We start from the raw sequence: 18,660 nt of genomic DNA, 5'->3' as shown, positions 1-18,660 counted from the left end.
CAGCTCTCTCAGCCTGGCTCCAGAGCAGAGCTGCCCCAGCCCTCGCAGCATCTCCATGGCCTCCTCTGGATTCACTCCAGCAGCTCCAGGTCCCTCTGGTGCTGCTGCCCCAGAGCTGGATCAGGGCTGCGGGTCTGGAGCTCCTGTCTGTGCCCGCTCTGTCCCACCGGTGCTGCAGCTCAGGGCTGTGCCTTTCTCACGCGCCAGCTCCTTGTTCCCAGCCCTTCCAGCTCAGTGCCCGCGGTGCTGATGGTATCTGCAGCCCTGGGGGCCGTGTCTGCTGGCACCGCACCAGCCAATGCCTCCGGTGGCTGTTTTGATGTCCCAGAACAGGCTGGGCAGGAAGCCGGGTGCGCTGGTCCAGCCGGGAGCGGGCAGTGCCGGCCCTGGGGGGGTTCCTGCCTCCACACGCTGCTCCCCCCTGCCCTGTGCTTGTGCGAGGGCTCACGAGTGCTGCCGCACCAGCAGTCCCAGCCATCAGCCCTCATGGAGCCAAATCCCACTGGCAAAGCAGCTGGGGCCTGCCTGCAACTGTGCACACAGGGACAAGGACACCCTGGTCCTGGGTAAGGAGCTGCCACAGCCATGCTCCTGCCAGAGGCTGCCCCACTCCTAGCACCACGGCACCCACTTTGGTCACCTCAGCCTTCCTCCTGCTGGGACCACATCACCCATCGCTCTGCAGCTCTGTCCCACCGGGCTTGCCACAGCACAGCCCCAGAACTGAGCATTGCTGTGATGCACAGCACCCAACAGCAGGGCCACAGGGACCCCCCAGCAGCAGCCCTGGCAGCATCCCTGCAATGACAGAGCCGCATCCCTGCAGAGCCTCGACTGCCCCAGCCCAACACACAGCCAAGCACATGGGAACTGCACAGACCAGATCTGAGCACCAGCGCATCCCTCCCTCCTGTCCCATCCCTCCTGTCCCATCCCTCCTGTCCCATCCCTCCCTCCTGTCCCTCTCAGGGTGAGGAGCAGCCTTCCCCCTGCCCGCAGTGAGCTGGTCACCGTTCCCCCGGGCTGGCGCCGCCGCAGCACACACGGGCCAAAGGAGACACCTGGACTTTATATAAAAACCACAACGTTTCTGCACACGCACGTGGGCGCGGGGGAGCCCCCACCCGGACACGATTCACATTTCCAACGTAGTAAAACCAAACCAAGCACAGACACACAGCACATGCCCGGCCGCCGGTCCTGCGCCGGCACATCACAGTGAGTCGGGGCGCGAGGGGCTGCAGCCGCCCCTCCTGCCCTCTGCATAGAGGGGCTCCACAGAGCCAGGGCGAGGCACCGAGTCCATCCCCGCAGGGGGAGCATCCCGCAGGCCCCCGGAAGGCCCCTGGTGCCCCTCGCTCCCGGAGCCGGAGCAGCAGAGGTGATGCCCGGGAGCTCCGGGGCAGCCGAGCCCCAGCACTGGAGCGGGGCCGGGCTCCGGGCATGCACACACAGACAACACGGACCCGGCTGCGGTCCGCACGGCTCAGCAGAGCAGAGGAGGTGTGGGGCGCGGGCCTGGCTCCGGTCCTGTCACACCACCGAGTCCTGGATCTCGGAGCCCAGGCGCACCCGGGGTCTTTGGCACGCGGGAGACACCTCCACAAAGCTGTCCCGGACATGGAGGGGCCTCTTCTCCGACTCGGAGAAGGCGCGTTGGGCGCCGGGGGCCTCGTGCACCGGGGTGCTCACGATGTAGTTGTCCTGCAGGGCCTGGTAGCCCTTGTGCTCGGGCGCCGCGCTGGGCAGGCTGCTGCCGTTCAGGGGCAGGCTCTCCACCGGCTTGCGGGGCGGCTTCTGGTGCCGGCCGGGGTCGCCGGGCTCCAGCAAGGCTTTCATGCCATCGCGGTGCCGGTGCAGGAGGAAGAGCGCCAGCACCAGGACTGCAGCGGCGAAGAGCACGCACATCACCAGGAACTCGGTCCAGTAGGTCTTGCTGTCCAGGCGTGCCACGGCGCTGCCCACGGCCGATGTGCTGCACGAGGTGCTGATGGTGTCCAGGGCGTCCCGGCCGGTGGCCGCCTTCCTGGCGGGGTCTGGCGGCGCGCGGGGCAGCTCCTGCAGGCTCACGCAGTAGCTGGCCATCAGCTTGCGGAACCCCTCCTCCAGCGACCAGCACTCGTAGGTGCCGGCGCGCTCGGGGCTGCCCACCAGGATGAGCGCCCCGTCCGGCAGCACCAGGTAGGAGGCGTTGACGGGCGCCCCGTGGTGCAGCCACTGCCGCGAGGCCAGGTTGGAGAGCAGCTGGCACGGCAGCGGCCGCACCGCATTGGGCGGCAGCAGCACCCGCTGGCACGAGGCACCCGAGGCTGCAGGGACACAAACCATGGGCACAGCGGTGAGCGGATGGGGATGCTGAGTGATGGGAACACTGGGAACACTGGGACAGCCCAGGCTGGCAGCAGCCCTGCGGCAGGAGCTCACCTGGGGGCAGGAGGATGCGAGGACGTGGCTGGGAGGTGTTGGGCAACGGGCAGAGCCGCTCCGTGTCAGCATCCTCGATGTCCTGTGCCCAGAGACTGCAGACAGAGAGGGGTCAGGGCAGCAGGGTGCTGCTGGGTGCTGCAGTGGGGTGCTGCAGGGTGCAGGGGATGCAGCACTTACTGGGGGTGCGCTGGGGGGTGCATGGTTGCCCTGCGGCAGGCACCCCGGTTCCAGGCGCAGAAAGGGTCCCGCGCCAGCACGCACTCCCCACAGCTGCGGTACAGGCTGCAGTTGGCAAAGGGCACCTGAGCCACTGCCGTGTAGGTGGCTGCGTACACCAGGCCCTAAAGAGAGGAAACAGTGGGGTCAGTGGGAACCATGCAGAGGGGATGCTCCTGCAGACCCCAGCCCATGACTAGCGGCTGCCCCCCAGCACGCCTGTGCCCGGCTCCTGCCTGGTCCTGGTCCAGCAGCAGCTGGAGAACGGGCTGTCCGGCGGGGAAGAGCCGGATCTCCTCGATGATGTGCACCCCGTGGTTCACACGCACAGCCTTGTGCAAGCGCCCGTCGTCTGCAAAGACAAGGACGGTGCTGAGCGGGGACGGGGGCACCCGCAGCACCAGCCCCTGCCCCACGGCGGCACCCACCCGTGCCCAGGAAGAGGACATCGTAGGTGCCGTGCAGGCCCTGCGTGCGGTGGACGCTGATCTGCTGGTAGCGCAGGCGGCTCTGCAGCAGCAGGGGCTGGCTGCGCACCGCGCTGTCCATCAGGAAGTGGTCCTTGATGAAGTTGAGCACCCGGTCCGGCATTTGGAGGGAAGAGTTGATCTTCAGGTGCCGCGTGTGGCTGGTGATGCACTGGGGACAGAGGACGGGGCTCAGCTGGGGCACGGGGGGCAGAGCACGAGGGGCTGCCGCACACCCTGCACTTGAGCAGGCTCTGAGGAGGCGCTTACCGTGCCCGGCCGGGGCTCCGGCACGGGGCCGGTGTCTGTGTACCACTGCTGCGTCTCACGGTTCACCTCCTTGTAGAGCCCGCCAAAGGCTCGCTGCACGCTGCGCATGGGGAAGGCGCACACGGCCGAGCTGCCCAGCCCGCCCTTGTTCCTGCCGGGGGAAGGCACGGATCAGGCACCCCGGTTCCACCGAGCCTCCCAGCCCGCAGGCTGTGCCGGCCGCTCACCACTGCGAGGTGAAGACCCCGTAGAAGAGCGTCTCCCTCCAGCGCAGCTCCCCCGGGGTGAGCACGGAGATGTCCTGCAGCACGTTGAAGGGGAAGCCGTCCTCGGGGTGCGAGCAGAGCAGCTGCGCCTTCAGGAAGGTCGTCCACCGCCGCTGCAGCACGCGCTCGCCGCCCTGGTCCCCCTGCGCAGCGCAGCACAGCACAGCACAGCGGGTCAGGGCGCGGTGCCACCCATCAGCAGGGCCCCATGGGCTGGGACAGTGGAGCAGGCTCTGTCTGTCTGTGCACGCAGCAGCGCCAAGGCCCCAGCAGAGCAGCCCCGGTGTCGGGGAGGCACAAGTGGGCAGGCTCCAATGCACACGGGGAGGGAGACATGACCCGAGAGGAGGATGGCTCTTGTGTCCCCTCGAGCGAGGGGGAAAAGGGTCACTGACACCAAGGATGCTGGTGGGAGCAGCAGGCTTGAGCCTCAGCTGCGTGATCTAGAGCCATAACTGCCCAGAGGGGTCTCCCATGGGCACTGGTCCTCCCCTGGCTGTCCAGGAACCGGAGGATGGAGATGTGCAGGGAGGTCCCCCATCCCCACATACCCCACCAGTGACACCCCAGGCACACCCCCGCTGCCCTGTGCCCACCTTGCACACGCGCGCTATGCGGGACACGATGGTGTTCTCGAAGTAGTCGAACTCCTTCCCAGTCTCGCTGAAGAAGAAGTAGACCTTGTCGTCGTCGCCCTCGGGGTTGCCGGCAGGCAGGCTCTCCCGCAGGTAGGCTGAGCCCACGAACACCGGGTCTGGGGACACAGGCACCCTCAGCACCGGCCCCACGCCTCCGCCAGCGCAGGGCACGGGGACCCCAGCCCGGCTCTCACCCTGCAGCCAGTTGAGGGAGTTCTCGGTCTTGAGGGCGATGCGGCTCTCCTGGCTGCGGTAGATGGTGGGCTCGTTGCCCTGGAAGTTGCTGACAGTCCCAGCGTAGAGCTCGCCGTCTGCCAAAGAGACGCTCCCGCTGGGACCCGGCACGCGCTGCCGGCACAGCCCCGCTCCCGCCAGGGCCCGTGCTCAGCGCGGTTCAGCCGGGCGCTGCCGGCAGCGCAAGGGTCCCGGTGGCCTTACCGACCATGACGGCCGTGGAGCGGTACTCGGGGTCGAAGGGGCAGCGTCCCTTCCCGTCCTCCAGCAGCACCTTCCCCGACGCGTCCCGCTCCAGGCTGAAGTGCTGCACGTTCTGCAGTGGGAGCAGGCTGTGAGCGGCAGCGCCAGGGTCCCGCAGCAGGGATCCCCCCAGCACCCCCCCCCGTGCTCACGATGTAGGCGCAGGCCGGGCTGAAGGCGCAGGTCCCGCACGTGTAGAGGTGGGTGCTGTTGAGCCGCAGCAGCATCTTGATGTAGTTGTGACAGTCCCTCTGCACGGTGAGAGCAGCGGCTCAGCCTCCCGCCCGCACGCCCCGGCACGTCCCACTCGTGCCACGGCACAGGCACGCGGAGCGGCTCACCTGCGGGTCCTTGCCTTTGAACACACACTGCCTCTTCTTCTCCTCATCGGCGCTCCACGGCAGCTGCAGGGAGGGGACAGTCACTGCGAGCCCCCCGCACTGCAGCACCCCGGGCTGGCAGAGCCCGTCCCCACCATCAGTCACGGTGGTGAGGCAGCCACTGACCGGGGCCAAGCACCCCGATGACCACAGCAGCTGCTCCACACGGTCCCAAGCAGCTTCTGAGTGTGCAGCAGCTTGCACAGACCCTGAACGCCGCCAGCGAGGGGACCCCTGTACCGAGATGTCCCTTCCCGAGGTCCCGAACGGGGCTCAGCCTCATCCTCACCCTGCGCGCCAGTGCCCCGAGCTGGAAGTGGCTGGTGTTGATGGCGACGAGCACCTCGCGAGCCCCCACATAGAGGGTGCTGCCATCGGGGCTGAGCAGCAGGGCTGTGTAGTTGGTCACACCGGGCACCTCGAACCGCTGCACGAGGCGCTCCTCCGAGTCTGTGGGGACAGAGGGACAGCCTCAGCCCCCCGCAGCCCCCAGTGCTCAGCACCCGGACCTGGGCACCCCACGCACCGCTCCTGCCCTGACCCTCTGCTCGGCACAGAGCCGCCAGGGCTGGACCCGCACACACAGCACCGCAGTGACCGTGCATGGCCACAACAGCACCTGAAGGCAGCCAGAGCCACTGCCTGCTCCCAGTCCCGGCCACAGGTACAGCCCCCCCGCACGCCGTAGCAGCCGTGCCCGCACCAGGCACCGCAGCCGAGGCCATGCCTGTCCCGTCCCGCACGGCCCCGGCTGACACAAGTGACCCAGCTTGCGGCAGGGAGGGGCGGGCACCGGCACCGGGACCTCGCACCCGCACACGGGAGGCTCCTGCAGCTGAGTCACGGAGCGCCCGTCCCGCGTGGGTGGCCTGGCCCCGGAAGCCCTTCCTCTGCTCCGCTCCTCTGCTCCGCTCCGCTCTCCTCCTTCCCTCTCCTCTGCTCTCCCGTAGCCGCTCTGAATCAGAGGCCCCGGCTGTGTCAGCGGGACGTGTCAGCCTGAGTCACGCTGCCAACACCCTCGCTCCTGACACCCCTGTGCCCTGGGGACACCCCGACCTTCCCCGACCCCCTGCCTGCTCCGGGCTCAGCCCCAGGGCTCCCATGAGCCCTTCCTCTGTGCAAGCCAGCTCAAGGACTCGAGATGCTGCGGTGCTGGACCCTGCTCCTTTCCCCATCCCCAGTCACTCCCCAGGTCCCGGTTAGCACTGCACTGGGCAGCATCTCCCCCATCCTCAGGGACCTGGCATGAGCCCCAGCTCTCCTGCAGCAGCCCAGAATGATGCTGACCCCCTAGGGCACCATCCCAGGAGGGGTCCTGCGCCCCAGCTTCGGGGTAATGCTGCCCAATGTGCGCACAGCCCAGTGCAGGCAGCGGAGGGGCAGCGGGGGCCCCTGCACCCCGCATTGCCATCCCAACCCAGGGAGCTGCAGGAGCTTGTGCTGGCTGCCAGGGGACCTGTTAGGACAAGACCTGCTTCTTCCAGACAAACCTGCTGGAGGCACATCCAGTGCTTCCCAGCTCCTCCCTCCCACCAACTGCAGCCCCAACGCGGCCGTGGCCCCCAGAGCCAGCACCGGGAGCACGCAGCCACCGGCGGAGCTCCGGGCATGTGCCCCCCGGCCGGCCCCAGCTGGCAGCGCTGGGACCCACATCGTGACCCCAGGAGCAGCCCCTGCGCTGCAGCCCCGCAGCCACAGCAGCCTCTGCAGCTGGGCAGAGCTCAGCCAGAACCGGTCTGTGCAGGCAGGACCGGGCAGCGCGGCTCGACGCGGCGTGGCACAGCATGGCACAGCGCCGAGGGGGCCATCCCAGCCAGCTCGGCGGGTCCCACATCTGCTGCTGCTGCTGCTGCTGCCACCACAGCCGCCGCTGTCGGTCACGGGAGCATGTGGCGAGGCCACGTCCCCGCTGGTGAACCACAGCGCGTCGAGCCAGGGAGCGCTCCCAGCTGCCCGCATCCCGCTGCCAGCGCAGCCCAAACCACGGCACCCTCCCAGGCTGCCCCACAGCCGGATTTAGCCACCTTCTGCCTCAGACACACATGGGCGGCCCCCGCCGTGCCACAGCCCCAGCGCTGGGTGATGGAACTGGGCCCAGCAGCTGCTGGTGCCGACCCCAAGCTGCCCATGGAGCGTGTCCTGCTGCTCACCCACCCTGCCCCAGCCCCGGGGAGCTCTGCAGGGTGAGAGGCCTCTGTCTGCAGGACAGTATTGCCGGCAAGGGGCTCTGCCTGGCCCAACAGCCCCCTGCCTGCCCCAGTGCAGCCCCAAGCCCTACCAGAACCACGCTGCTGGCGGGGCTGCAGCAGGTCCTGGAGCAGCCTGCAGCTGAACACAGCACAGCAAGAGCCCCAGCGACACAGTGGGAGCGGAGGGCACCCACAGGCCCCCAGCTGCCCATGAAACAAGAATAAAACCACACACGAAGCAGGCAGAACCCCTGTGCCTGGCTCACCTCATCCCATGCACACACAGGACGTGGGGACAGGAGCACCCCTGGGTGCCCCAGACCCATCCAGGGTCCCGATGCAGAGCTGCACACACCCCCTGCTCCCACCTGCAGCACACACAGCCCCGCGGCTCTGCCCCCTCCAAGCAGTCCGACCCCAGCCCTCCCTGCTGCATCCCATTGCTGGGACGCTGCCGCCCCGGCTATGCCCCGCGGTGGGCCACGGGCCCCGGCATCCCGGGCAGGCTGGGAGGCTGTTGTGCAGCCTCAGCACCAAGGGCTGTCACAAGGCGTTTCCACGCTGCCACCCCGTCCCGCGGCGTGGGGAGCCCTGGGGATGGGCGGGATGCTCGGTAACCGCGGGGGGACGGGGACCCGCCGGAGCCCGCTGGGGTGGCCCCCCTCGAGAGCGCGGAACTCACCGTAGGGCAAGCTGACCCGAGGGACGGGCTCCTGCGCCGCCGAGAGCACCAACGCCGCCAGCACCGAGTGCGCCAGGACCGGCAGCGCCGCCATCCCGGGCGGGGCCGAGGCGAACCGAACCGAACCGGGCCGGGCCGGGCCTCCGCCGCCTCCCGCGAAGCCGCCCGGACGCTGCTGACCTGCGGGGAGAGACTGGATCAGCGGCGGGGCTCGGTTCGGCTCGGCCCGGCCCCGCCGCCCGCCCGGCGCCGCCCTCGCCAGCCCCGGCCCCGGGGCTGCCCGGCCCCCCCCAGGCACCGGGGCGGGGCGGCAAAACACGGGCACATCCCCGCCGTGCCGATTCCAGCCCCGCCGTACCGATTCCAGCCCCGCCGTACCGAGCCGTAGCCACCCCACCGGGCCAGGCTGCCCAGAACCGACCCCGCCGCCCGGTACCGACCCAGGCTGCACCCGTGCGGAGCGAGCAGCTCGGAAGAGGAGGCGGCCGCTTCCCCGCCAGGACCGCCCCCGCCCCGCCCCTCCCCGCCCAGGCAGCCCCGGGGGTCTCCCGGTGATTTGAGCACCCCGGTACCGTGCCCCCGCCCCTCCCGGGCAGCCCCTGCCAGCAGCAGGTCCTGGTGCCGGGGGCCGCTGTGTCCCCTGCACCGGCAGCGGCGGCGGGTACCGGCACAGGGGCGCGGAGGTCCCTGCACCCCCAGCTCCCTCCCCGCAGCGGGGAACCCGACCGGCCTGGGATGCCGGGGTCGGTGTGTCCGGCCGGGGGTCAGCTCACCCCAGGGCAGCAGCCAGAGCCGGTGGCCGTGCTGGGGGCTGCTGCTGCTCCCGCAGTCCCCAGCTGCAGCTTTGTCCCGTCCCCACTCTCTGCAAAGCCTTTCCCCGGCTGCCCTGCCAGGCGTGGGCCGGGGTCTCAGCCGGGGCCGGGGTCTCTACTGGGGGCTGTGGTCTCCGCTGGGGCTGTGGCTGCTGCCCTGCACAGCCCCGTGTCCCCTGCCCTCCCTCAGGAGCGACGGGCTCGCATGGGGCACGGCACAGCCGGGCAGCGGGGTGCCTGTGCCAGCCCCCCCACGGGGTAAGGCTCCTCGGCGCCGGTGTCCGCGCAGGGCAGCCCCAGGTACACGGGACACGTCCCCGGCAGCCGCAGTGCCCGGTCCCGGGGGACTCCGGAGTGAGCGTGGCTCCGGTGGGGCCGCACCATGGGCACGGCACCGAGCAGGACCCCCTGCCCGGACCCACGGTGGGCTCCGCACCGCGGAACACGCAGCCCCCGGCAGGAGCAGCCCCCGCAGAACTGCCCGCTCGTCCAGCGGTTGCCACGGCAACGCGATATTAATGACAGCTCCTGATTTTGCCATGGCAACGGGGGGAACCGGGTCTCCCCTCGCCGCGGCAGCGCAGCTCCCCCGGGGCCGGGGCTGCCCATCACCAGCCTCCCCTTGCCCAGGCCTGGCTCCGGTGCCCCCGGCCACCGCCACCACACCGCTGGGACCCCCTGTGACCTCCGTGCCCCTGTACAGCCCTGCCCATGCTCTCCCACTCGGCACTGCCGGACGGTGCCGGCTGCCCTGGCTGTACCTGGTGCCCAGGGGCTGGTGCTGCTGCTGGTGCCCGGCCTCCCTTGTCTCCTGGCTCCCTTCCTGCTCCCGCTGTGCTCCCAAAGGTGACGTCCCTTCCTGGGGCCGGGGACAGCCCCGCCAGCTCCACCCCACCGGCCTTATCAGCACCCTTTGCCCGGGAAGTGCCACAGACGGGACAGGGCTCTGCGTCACGGAGCCCAGCACGTCACCGTCACCATCACCCTGCGTGGGATGGGAGCAGACACCCACAGCCACGGCCCCCCCGCCCCACGGCACCCGGGGGGGGCCACAGGGGACCCTCGGGGCCCAGACTCGCCTGTGCATGGCCATGTGAGCACCCATGCAACACCCCTGTCTAATGGCACGCAGCGATGGAAGCCCCATGGAGAGGCCAGAGGGTCTTGGGGCAAGCAGGGTGTGCAGGCAGGGGACAGGCAGGGGGGACAGGCAGGGAGAGCAGGCAGGGAGGGCAGGGAACAGGCAGTGGAGCGAGGCCAGAGCTGTGCCTTTAAGCGTGGCGGCGCTCCCCACGCTGCTGGCAGCCAGGCCTGTTTACCACAAACTCCCATTTATCTCCTCCGCTGGCCCACGCAGGCTGCCAGCCCTGCCAGGGCACCCTGCAGCACCCTGCCCTGCGCGCCCAGGCCCGCGTGTACAGGTACCTGCACGCACCAGCACCGCAGCCCCGCTGCCATCCCAGCCTGCAGCCGCAGCTCAAGGTGCAGCTGCAAACCCCATGGCCTGGGGTCACTGGGCAGGGGCAGTTCTGCACCCAGTTCCCACGCCAGCCCCGTTCCTGCGGGCAGTGGGGCCTGGGAAGGCGGCTGCGGAGACGGAAGCTGCTGCCTGCAAGGAGCAGGGCTGATGCTGCCTGTATCCTGCTGCTGCTGCTGCCTGTACCCTGCTGCTGCTGCCTGCGCCCCACTCTGCTGCTGCTGCTGCCTGTGTGCTCATGCCTTCTGCCTGCTGCCTCAGTTAAGGCAGTGGTACAGGCAGTAGCACAGACACAGGCAGAGCACAGGCAGCAGTGCAGACACAGAGAACAAGGAGCAGCGCAGACAGAGCAAAGGCAGCAGTGCAGGCAGAGCACAGGCAGCAGCATGGACACAGAGCAGGCAGCAGTGCAGACAGAGCACAGGCAGCAGTGCAGACAGAGCACAGGCAGCAGTGCAGACACAGAGCAGGCAGCAGTGCAGGCAGAGCACAGGCAGCAGCGCAGACACAGAGCAGGCAGCAGTGCAGACACAGAGCAGGCAGCAGTGCAGACACAGAGCAGGCAGCAGTGCAGACACAGAGCAGGCAACAGTGCAGACACAGAGCACAGGCAGCAGTGCAGACACAGAGCAGGCAGCAGTGCAGACACAGAGCAGGCAGCAGTGCAGACACAGAGCAGGCAGCAGTGCAGGTAGAGCACAGGCAGCAGTGCAGGTAGAGCACAGGCAGCAGCGCAGACACAGAGCAGGCAGCAGCGCAGACACAGAGCACAGGCAGCAGTGCAGACACAGAGCACAGGCAGCAGTGCAGACACAGAGCACAGGCAGCAGTGCAGACACAGAGCACAGGCAGCAGTGCAGACACAGAGCAGGCAGCAGTGCAGGCAGAGCACAGGCAGCAGTGCAGACACAGAGCAGGCAGCAGTGCAGGCAGAGCACAGGCAGCAGTGCAGACACAGAGCAGGCAGCAGTGCAGGTAGAGCACAGGCAGCAGCGCAGACACAGAGCAGGCAGCAGTGCAGGTAGAGCACAGGCAGCAGTGCAGACACGTGTCCTGCTCAGACCCGCAGCTGCTCGCTTGCAGCCCACACACTCAGGCTCTTCCTTCCGACCCACGTCTCCTGGGGCTCACACCCCCCCGGCTCATCTCTCTCCTGGAGGCTGTCAGACACCCCTGGCCCCCCCAGCCACTGTGCACAGGCGCAGAGAGGGAGCCCTCGTGCACTCCTGCACCTGCAGCCGCAGGCTCCGGCCCTGCTGCTCCCACAGATGCTCCCAGCGCCGCTGCTCAGCACCAGGAACCCCACGTGTCCCCAGCACCCAAGTGCCGCTGGTGCTGGCAGGAAGCAGCACACAAGGCTCTGATCCCAGCCCCAGCAGCCACGGGAGAGACCTCCATCAGGATGAGCGGCAAGCGTGGGGCAGCCTCCAGCCTGGGATGAAACTGAGCACTGGCCCTGGTGCAGGGTCTGTGGGGCATCCTCTCCATCTCACAGGCACCGGCAGTGCCACCCTCCTGGGCCCAGGGGCTGCAACCCTGCTGCCTGCCCCTCTGCAGCCAGCTCTGACCACACTGCCAGGACCTCCTGACCAGGGTGCTGGTGTCCAGCCCCACACCACCCCCTTCACCCCATGGAGTGACTGGGTATCCCTGGACCCAGCCTGCCAGGCACCACATGAATGCACCCATCCCATTGCTCCACTGCCCCCTGTACCCTTCTTCTGCATGTGAGGACTATGGGGTATCTCCATGGTCCAGCTCCCACCCAGTGCCAGTGCCTGCCTGCACCCACACACCCCTGCCTGAACCCATGGCTGCAGGACCCATCGGAAACAGAACCAGTGAGCACCCCTCAGTGCTCGCAGTGAGCTCTGAGCACAGGCACCACTGCACCCCAGGGTGCAAGAGCTGGGGGGTGCAGATCCCTTGCCAACCATCGCTGGCCCCATGGAGCCCACGAAGAGGGTACCGGGCTCCTCGTGCCGCTCCGTGGCACCCTCGCAGCGGTGCTGCCTGGCGCTGGGGGTGCCAACCCCAACAGCAGCCCCAGTGGGAGCCCCAGGGCCCATGCGGCCGCGTCCCCAGCCCAGCGGGGCACCGCGGCACACGGGACACGGGAACAGCCCCTGGAGCCAGCCCCGCGGCACCGCACCCCCCGCGCCGGCACCCGCACACCCGTGTGAACGCACACACACGCACACACGCTCTCCCCATGCACACCCTCACACCCTCACACCCAGGCCCTCCGCCCTGCACACCCCATGGATCCCGCACCCCCCATGCCCCCGCTGCACACGGCGGCACAGGAGCCCTCCCCACACACCCGCACACCCGCTTGCACGCACACCGCACACGCAGCCCCCCCGTGCGCGGTGCCCCCCGCCCGCAGCCCCCCCCTGCGCGCCGCCCGCTGCTCACCGCTCGGCGGCGGGGCCGGCTCGGGGGGGTCCCCGCCCGCGGAGGGCCCGGGGCGGCTCCGCTGGCTCCGCCCGCCGCTCACAACAAAGGGGCCGCCCCGCCCGGCCGCCCCCCAACCCGCCCCGCACCGGGGCCCCGCCCGCCGGGGGGATGGTCCCAGCTCGGGGGGGGTCGGTCCCGGTCCTGGGGGAGGCCTTGGCGGGGTCCCGGTGTGCGGCCGGGGTGGGGTGATGCTGATGCTGCCCCCCCCCCCACACCCGCCCGCAGTGATGGGCTCAGCACGGCCATGGGGCTCAGCACGGTTGTGGGGCAGGGGGGAGCGTGGCTTGGGGACCACAGTGGGGTCCCCGCTGGGGTGAGAGGGGGCTCATTGTTGTCCCGGCCGTGGGACACCCAGAGCACCGCTTGAGGCATTGCTGTGAGGTCCTGGTGGTGACACCCACTCTGGGCATTTTGGGGTGACTGCTGGCCCGCAGCACCCCGCAGTGGGCCAGGCCGAGGGCAGGACCAGCCAGCTGTGGCTCTGCACCCCTTTTCCTGCATCATCCTTCCTCCTGGCTGTGCCACGTGCAATTCCCTTCTCTTGTCCCATCCCCATTGCCATCCCCTTGCCCGGGCCGCCAACCCGTTGCTAGCCCAGCTCCATCGTGGCATGGCCACAGAGCCGCTGTGCCGCCTCCCCTCGTGCCGCACCCGCAGCGCTTGGCCAAGCCACTGGCACACGCAGAGGCTCTGCTGCAGGGAGCTGCTGCCCTGTGCCCCGGGGCTGCGGGGAGCGGGTGCTGGGGGGGGGTCCCACAGTCCCTGCCCCACATCCCTGCGGGAAGCAGACCACAGGCCGATGGCTCCAAGCGGCACCCATGAGGGATCCCGTGTCTGGGGCAGCACTGCTCGCACCGTGCGGCGACCGCGTGGTGCCCCCTCCCACGGGGCTGCCTGCAGTGGATGCACCCCCCCCGCCTCCCCTGTTCTCCTCCCCACGCCGCTGGACCCGCACCCCCCGGACACGTCGCTCCCCCGCACCCCCCCGGCCCGGCCGCGCTGCGGGCAGGGGCTCTGCGGGAGGGAGGCGGCTCTGGGCCGGTGCCACGGGGCCGCTGGCGTGACCCGGTCCTGCGAGCGCTGCGGTCACCGCAGGGGGGGGCAGCCGGTGCTGGGGGGGGGGGGGTGACCCCGCGGAGTCACGGGGAAGGCGGTGGGGACGCCCCATGGAGCACTGGGTGCCGGCCCCCCCCCGCGCTGGGGCTCTGGTTAATGTTAAAGCCAGGCAGAACGGGTGCCGCCGGCCCGGCCTCGCTGCTTGCGCAGGGTCCATGGGACGGTTCCTCCTCCCGCAGAGGGATCTGCCCGTCCCCTGTGGCTAAAAATAAGCCCTTGGCTTGGCCAGGGCAGAGGCGCTGGGGCTGAGCAGGCTCCAGGCCACCCCGGCACCCAGCATTGTTGTTGGGGTGCCCATGGGGTGCATTTCCCCCTTCATTCCCCGTGTAGGGGTCAGGTGAAGGTCCCTTTGGGGCAATGGCAGCAGCCACCCACCCCGCGGGGCCCATCAGCCCTGAGTCACGAGTTGGCATCGTGTAGTCGCACTCACTTCTATGTAAGGAAAACCTGAGGTCGCTCCAAAACTCTGGGATCCAGCAGCATCAAGCATGTTCCCAGAACGGGGACAACCATTTCCTTTTGCTACCACTGCTCCTTATACCCTACACACACATAGCTTTGGGGTGCGATGCCCACAGAGATGGGGGGGGGACACATCTCACCCCTGGGGAAAGCTGATGCGGGGCTCACCTTGTGCTTTGGCACTGATGGCATCCAGCGAGCGGCATCATCCTCCCTCCCCATGCGCATGGGTTTTGATGGAGGGGGGGTGTGGGATGTGGGGTGAAACAAAGGCCCTGGGTTCCCCCCCCCCACCCCGTAGGACCCCGCGAGGGGGCCCCCTCGCGGGGTCCTACGGGGTTGGGGGGGGAACCCGGGCAGGGACCGCCCCGGGGCGGAGCAATCGCGTCCCCGCTTCCCCACTGCCGCCGTGTCCGCCCCGTCGCGCCCCGCCATGGCCGCCCGTTACCTCCGCGCTGCCCCGGTGCTGAGCCGCTTGGTTCGCTGCCCCCTCCCCGCCGCTTCCGTGGGGCAGCACCGGCACTGTGAGTCTATGGGATGGGGACGGGGCTCTGAGCGTCCTTAGGGACGCGCCCGTTCCGAGCGGGGTTTGCAGCACGGAAGGGTTTGCACGGGGGGTCGGTTGGATTTGGGGGTGCGGTTGGGTCCGTATCCCGCTTACAGCCAGTCCGGGGGGGGTCTCCAGGTCGGTTTTTGGGTCCGTACCCTGCTCACATCAGGTCCCGGGGGGCGGGGTTTTGCTCCCGGTTCTCCGAGGGGGTTTGCAGCCCAACTCGTACCCAGTTTGACCCTGGAGGGGTTTGTGCCACCGGGTTTGGTCCCCAACGGGGTTTGAACCCGGTCCCATGTGGAAGTTTTTCCACCCGAGCTGCTGCGCGGTGTGGCCCCCGGAAGGGTTCGCTCCCGGTCCCCGTCCCACGTTTGTTCTGCAGCATCCAGGTTCCATCCCAGCTCCCGCTGCTGGTCCCATCGGGTTCTGTACCCAGCTTGGTACCCGGGGGGGGTTGCTGCTGGTTTCACACCGCAGCTTCCATCCGGGTCCTGCTCCGAGGGGGTTCGCACCCGGTCCCTGCGGGGTCTGATCCGGGCCTGGGCCGGTGCTGGCCTCACGTGGGGCTCTGCTCCCAGCTCGCACCGGGTCCCGCCCCGCGCCCGTCTCTGGGCGCTGCTGACCTGCACCGGGTGGGTCTCATGTGCCCCTGGGACATCACACTGAGAGAGAGCGGTGGGGCTGGGGTGCAGAGTGGTGGGGCTGAGCTGTGGGGCTGAGCTGTGGGGCTGAGCTATGGGGCTGGGGTGCAGGGCTGTGGGGCTGAGCTATAGGGCTGGGGTGCAGGGCTGTGGGGCTGAGCTATAGGGCTGGGGTACACAGGGCTGTGGGGCTGAGCGGTGGGGCTGGGGTGCAGGGCTGTAGGGCTGAGCTATGGGTCCGCATGTGTGCCCCTAACGTGCCACTGCTTGCTCCCAGATGCCGACAAGCGGATCAAGGTGGCCAACCCGGTGGTGGAGATGGACGGGGACGAGATGACGCGGATCATCTGGGCCTTCATCAAGGACAAGGTAACGGGTCCAGGACAGCTGCAGCTGCACAGGCCCCGCTGCCCGCCCCAGCTCTGCTCCCCTCCCCGGGTCCCGTGCCCGTCCTTTGTGTGCAGGGAGCAGGTGCTGGAGTCAGCCCCGTGCCTGCAGGGACCTGGGAGCTCCCGAGCAGGGGCTGGAGCTGGGGCCAGGGTTGGGGCTGACTGTGCTGTGCCATGGCCTGTGCTGTGCCCTGGTGCTCTGCTGTGCCATGGTGCTGTGCCATGGTGCTGTGCTCTGCTGTGTCATGGTGCTGTGCCATGCCCTGGTGCTGTGCCATGCCATGGTGCCATGCCATGGCGCTGTGCTGTGTCACGGTGCTGCTCCCCACACACCCAGCACCATGCCCAGGCTCTGACCCTCTCTGCCCCCCCCAGCTCATCCTGCCCAACGTGGACGTGCAGCTGAAGTATTTTGACCTGGGGCTGCCGCACCGGGACAAGACGGATGATCAGGTCACCATCGACTCGGCGCTGGCCACCAAGAAGTACAGCGTGGCTGTCAAGTGTGCCACCATCACACCGGATGAGGCCCGGGTGGAAGGTGGGCAGGGGTGACGGGGCAGTGCCCTATGGTGGCACAGGTCTGCAGTGGGCTGGGGCCTGTGTTCAGTGCTGTGCCCTCCCCCGGGTGCGGTGTGGGGCTGGGTTGAGCCGCGCTGGCTGTGCCTCTCCTTGGCCGGCAGCAGCCTGGCAGCAGCCCATGGCATGGAGGAGCCGGCGGGGGGGGGGTGGTGTTGGGGGGGGGGCCTCACCTCAGTGCACCCCAGAGTTCAAGCTGAAGAAGATGTGGAAGAGCCCCAATGGCACCATCCGGAACATCCTGGGGGGGACGGTGTTCCGGGAGCCCATCGTCTGCAGGAACATCCCGCGCCTGGTGCCCGGCTGGACCAAGCCCATCACCATCGGCCGGCATGCGCACGGTGACCAGGTGAGTGCCGTGGCACAGGGGCTCCGGCAGCTCCTCAGGGACCCGGCCCCACGCTCTGCTCTGCTCTGCCCTGCTCTGTGCAGTACAAAGCCACCGACTTCGTGGTGGACAAGGCCGGGACGTTCAGGATGATCTTCACGCCCAAGGACGGCAGCGGCGCGAAGGAGTGGGAGGTGTTCAACTTCCCCGGCGGCGGCGTGGGCATGGGCATGTACAACACAGACGAGGTAACGGGGAGCAGGGGCTCCCCATGGGGGACCCGGCCAGGCTGGGGGTCCCACGGTGTCCATGCGCTTCCCTTGCAGTCCATCTCAGGCTTCGCCCACAGCTGCTTCCAGTACGCCATCCAGAAGAAGTGGCCTCTCTACCTGAGCACCAAGAACACCATCCTCAAGGCCTACGATGGCCGCTTCAAAGACATCTTCCAGGAGATCTTCGATAAGTACGGGCTTGGAGGAGCCCCGGCTGCTGGCGGGGGGGACCCGGTCATGGCCAGGCCTGGCTGACCCCCCCCGATCCCCAGGCACTACAAGACCGAGTTCGACAAGCTGCAGATCTGGTACGAGCACCGGCTCATCGATGACATGGTGGCCCAGGTCCTCAAGTCCTCCGGGGGCTTCGTCTGGGCCTGCAAGAACTACGATGGGGACGTCCAGTCGGACATCCTGGCCCAAGGTGGGCGCTGTGGGGCAGACTGGGGTGGGCGCACGCAGTCACCCTGCCAGGGCTGCTCTGACCCCCGGCTCCGCAGGCTTTGGGTCCCTGGGGCTCATGACCTCGGTGCTGGTGTGTCCGGATGGGAAGACCATCGAGGCCGAGGCGGCCCACGGCACCGTCACCCGCCACTACCGGGAGCACCAGAAGGTGGGTGCGCCCTGCCCGTGGGTGCTGCCCGCGCCACGCTGCCCGCGCCGGGTGCTGAGCGCTCTCTGTGCACAGGGGCGACCCACCAGCACGAACCCCATCGCCAGCATCTTCGCCTGGACGCGCGGCCTGGAGCACAGGGGGAAGCTGGACACTAACCCTGAGCTGATGAGGTGAGCGCGGTGGGATGGGGCTGTGGGTCCGTGGCACAGGGGTGCTGGTGCGGTGCCGGCTGTGCCAGAGCCGTGTGGTGATGCCGCCATCACCAGGTTCGCCCAGACACTGGAGAGGGTGTGCGTGGAGACAGTGGAGAGCGGGACGATGACAAAGGACCTGGCTGGCTGCATCCACGGCCTGGCCAAGTACGTGTGGGGGTGTGCAGGGTGGACACGGGTGCCCATCCCCAGGGACTTGGGTCTGCTGCAGCTGAGGGCCGGGCAGGGGTCACATCTCACACCTTGCGCTGTGCTGCCGGCAGTGGGGACAGGCAGGGACCCCAGCCATGGGTCCCCCCATGCCCTGTCCGTACCCCGCAGTGTGAAGCTGAACGAGCACTTTGTGAACACCACCGACTTCCTGGACGCCATCAAGAACAACCTGGACAAGGCCCTGGGCAAGAAGTAGGGACCGGGGCACCCGGCCCCGCTGCTGCGGCGTGGATGGAAGCGGCGCCTCCAGCCTGGCCCCGCAGCTCAGGGACACCTCAACCCCTTTTGTAAGCGGTTTTCTTACCAGTGTTCATAAAGCTTTTCTAGCAGGGATGTGTAGGACCGGGGTGCCCGCAGTGTCTCGTGTACCCCCCGGGCCAGCAGCCATTAAACACCTCACCCCACGGCGTGGTGGTGGCTGCCGCGGCACGGGCAGGGGGTGCAGAACCCGCAGGTGTGAGATCCATTGCTAAACAGCTCCTCAAACCGAGATGAAAACCAGGCAGAACACAGCAGGGGCA

General features: G+C 68.8%; 2 protein-coding genes across 2 annotated transcripts; one reads left to right on the top strand and one right to left on the bottom strand.

The window, feature by feature from the left end:
* Positions 1–1,048: 1,048 nt before the first annotated feature.
* SEMA4B (semaphorin 4B) lies at positions 1,049–9,990 on the bottom strand. The gene is given in 17 exon segments (XM_061376621.1): positions 1,049–2,309; positions 2,425–2,519; positions 2,605–2,768; positions 2,880–2,995; positions 3,072–3,282; positions 3,381–3,531; positions 3,608–3,789; positions 4,243–4,400; positions 4,479–4,595; positions 4,723–4,834; positions 4,914–5,012; positions 5,103–5,165; positions 5,431–5,591; positions 8,013–8,114; positions 8,117–8,192; positions 9,586–9,620; positions 9,623–9,990. Coding segments are annotated over 17 exon segments (2,967 nt in total). The 5' UTR covers positions 9,972–9,990; the 3' UTR covers positions 1,049–1,533.
* Positions 9,991–14,715: 4,725 nt separating this feature from the next.
* Positions 14,716–18,542, top strand: IDH2 (isocitrate dehydrogenase (NADP(+)) 2). Its single transcript, XM_061376622.1, has 11 exons — positions 14,716–14,863; positions 15,808–15,899; positions 16,295–16,460; positions 16,687–16,847; positions 16,931–17,074; positions 17,153–17,289; positions 17,371–17,522; positions 17,599–17,711; positions 17,787–17,884; positions 17,981–18,073; positions 18,248–18,542. The coding sequence occupies exons 1-11, from the start codon at positions 14,773–14,775 to the stop codon at positions 18,333–18,335; spliced, it is 1,335 nt and encodes a 444-aa protein (XP_061232606.1). The 5' UTR covers positions 14,716–14,772; the 3' UTR covers positions 18,336–18,542.
* Positions 18,543–18,660: the final 118 nt, after the last annotated feature.

This window comes from Neopsephotus bourkii, unplaced genomic scaffold, assembly GCF_033783945.1.
Source record: "Neopsephotus bourkii isolate Nb327-2 ecotype Australia unplaced genomic scaffold, CSIRO-AGI_Nbou_v1 NB_1723, whole genome shotgun sequence".
In the NCBI taxonomy this organism is placed as follows: Eukaryota; Metazoa; Chordata; class Aves; order Psittaciformes; family Psittacidae; genus Neopsephotus; species Neopsephotus bourkii.
This window is presented reverse-complemented; position numbering and strand designations above follow the sequence as displayed.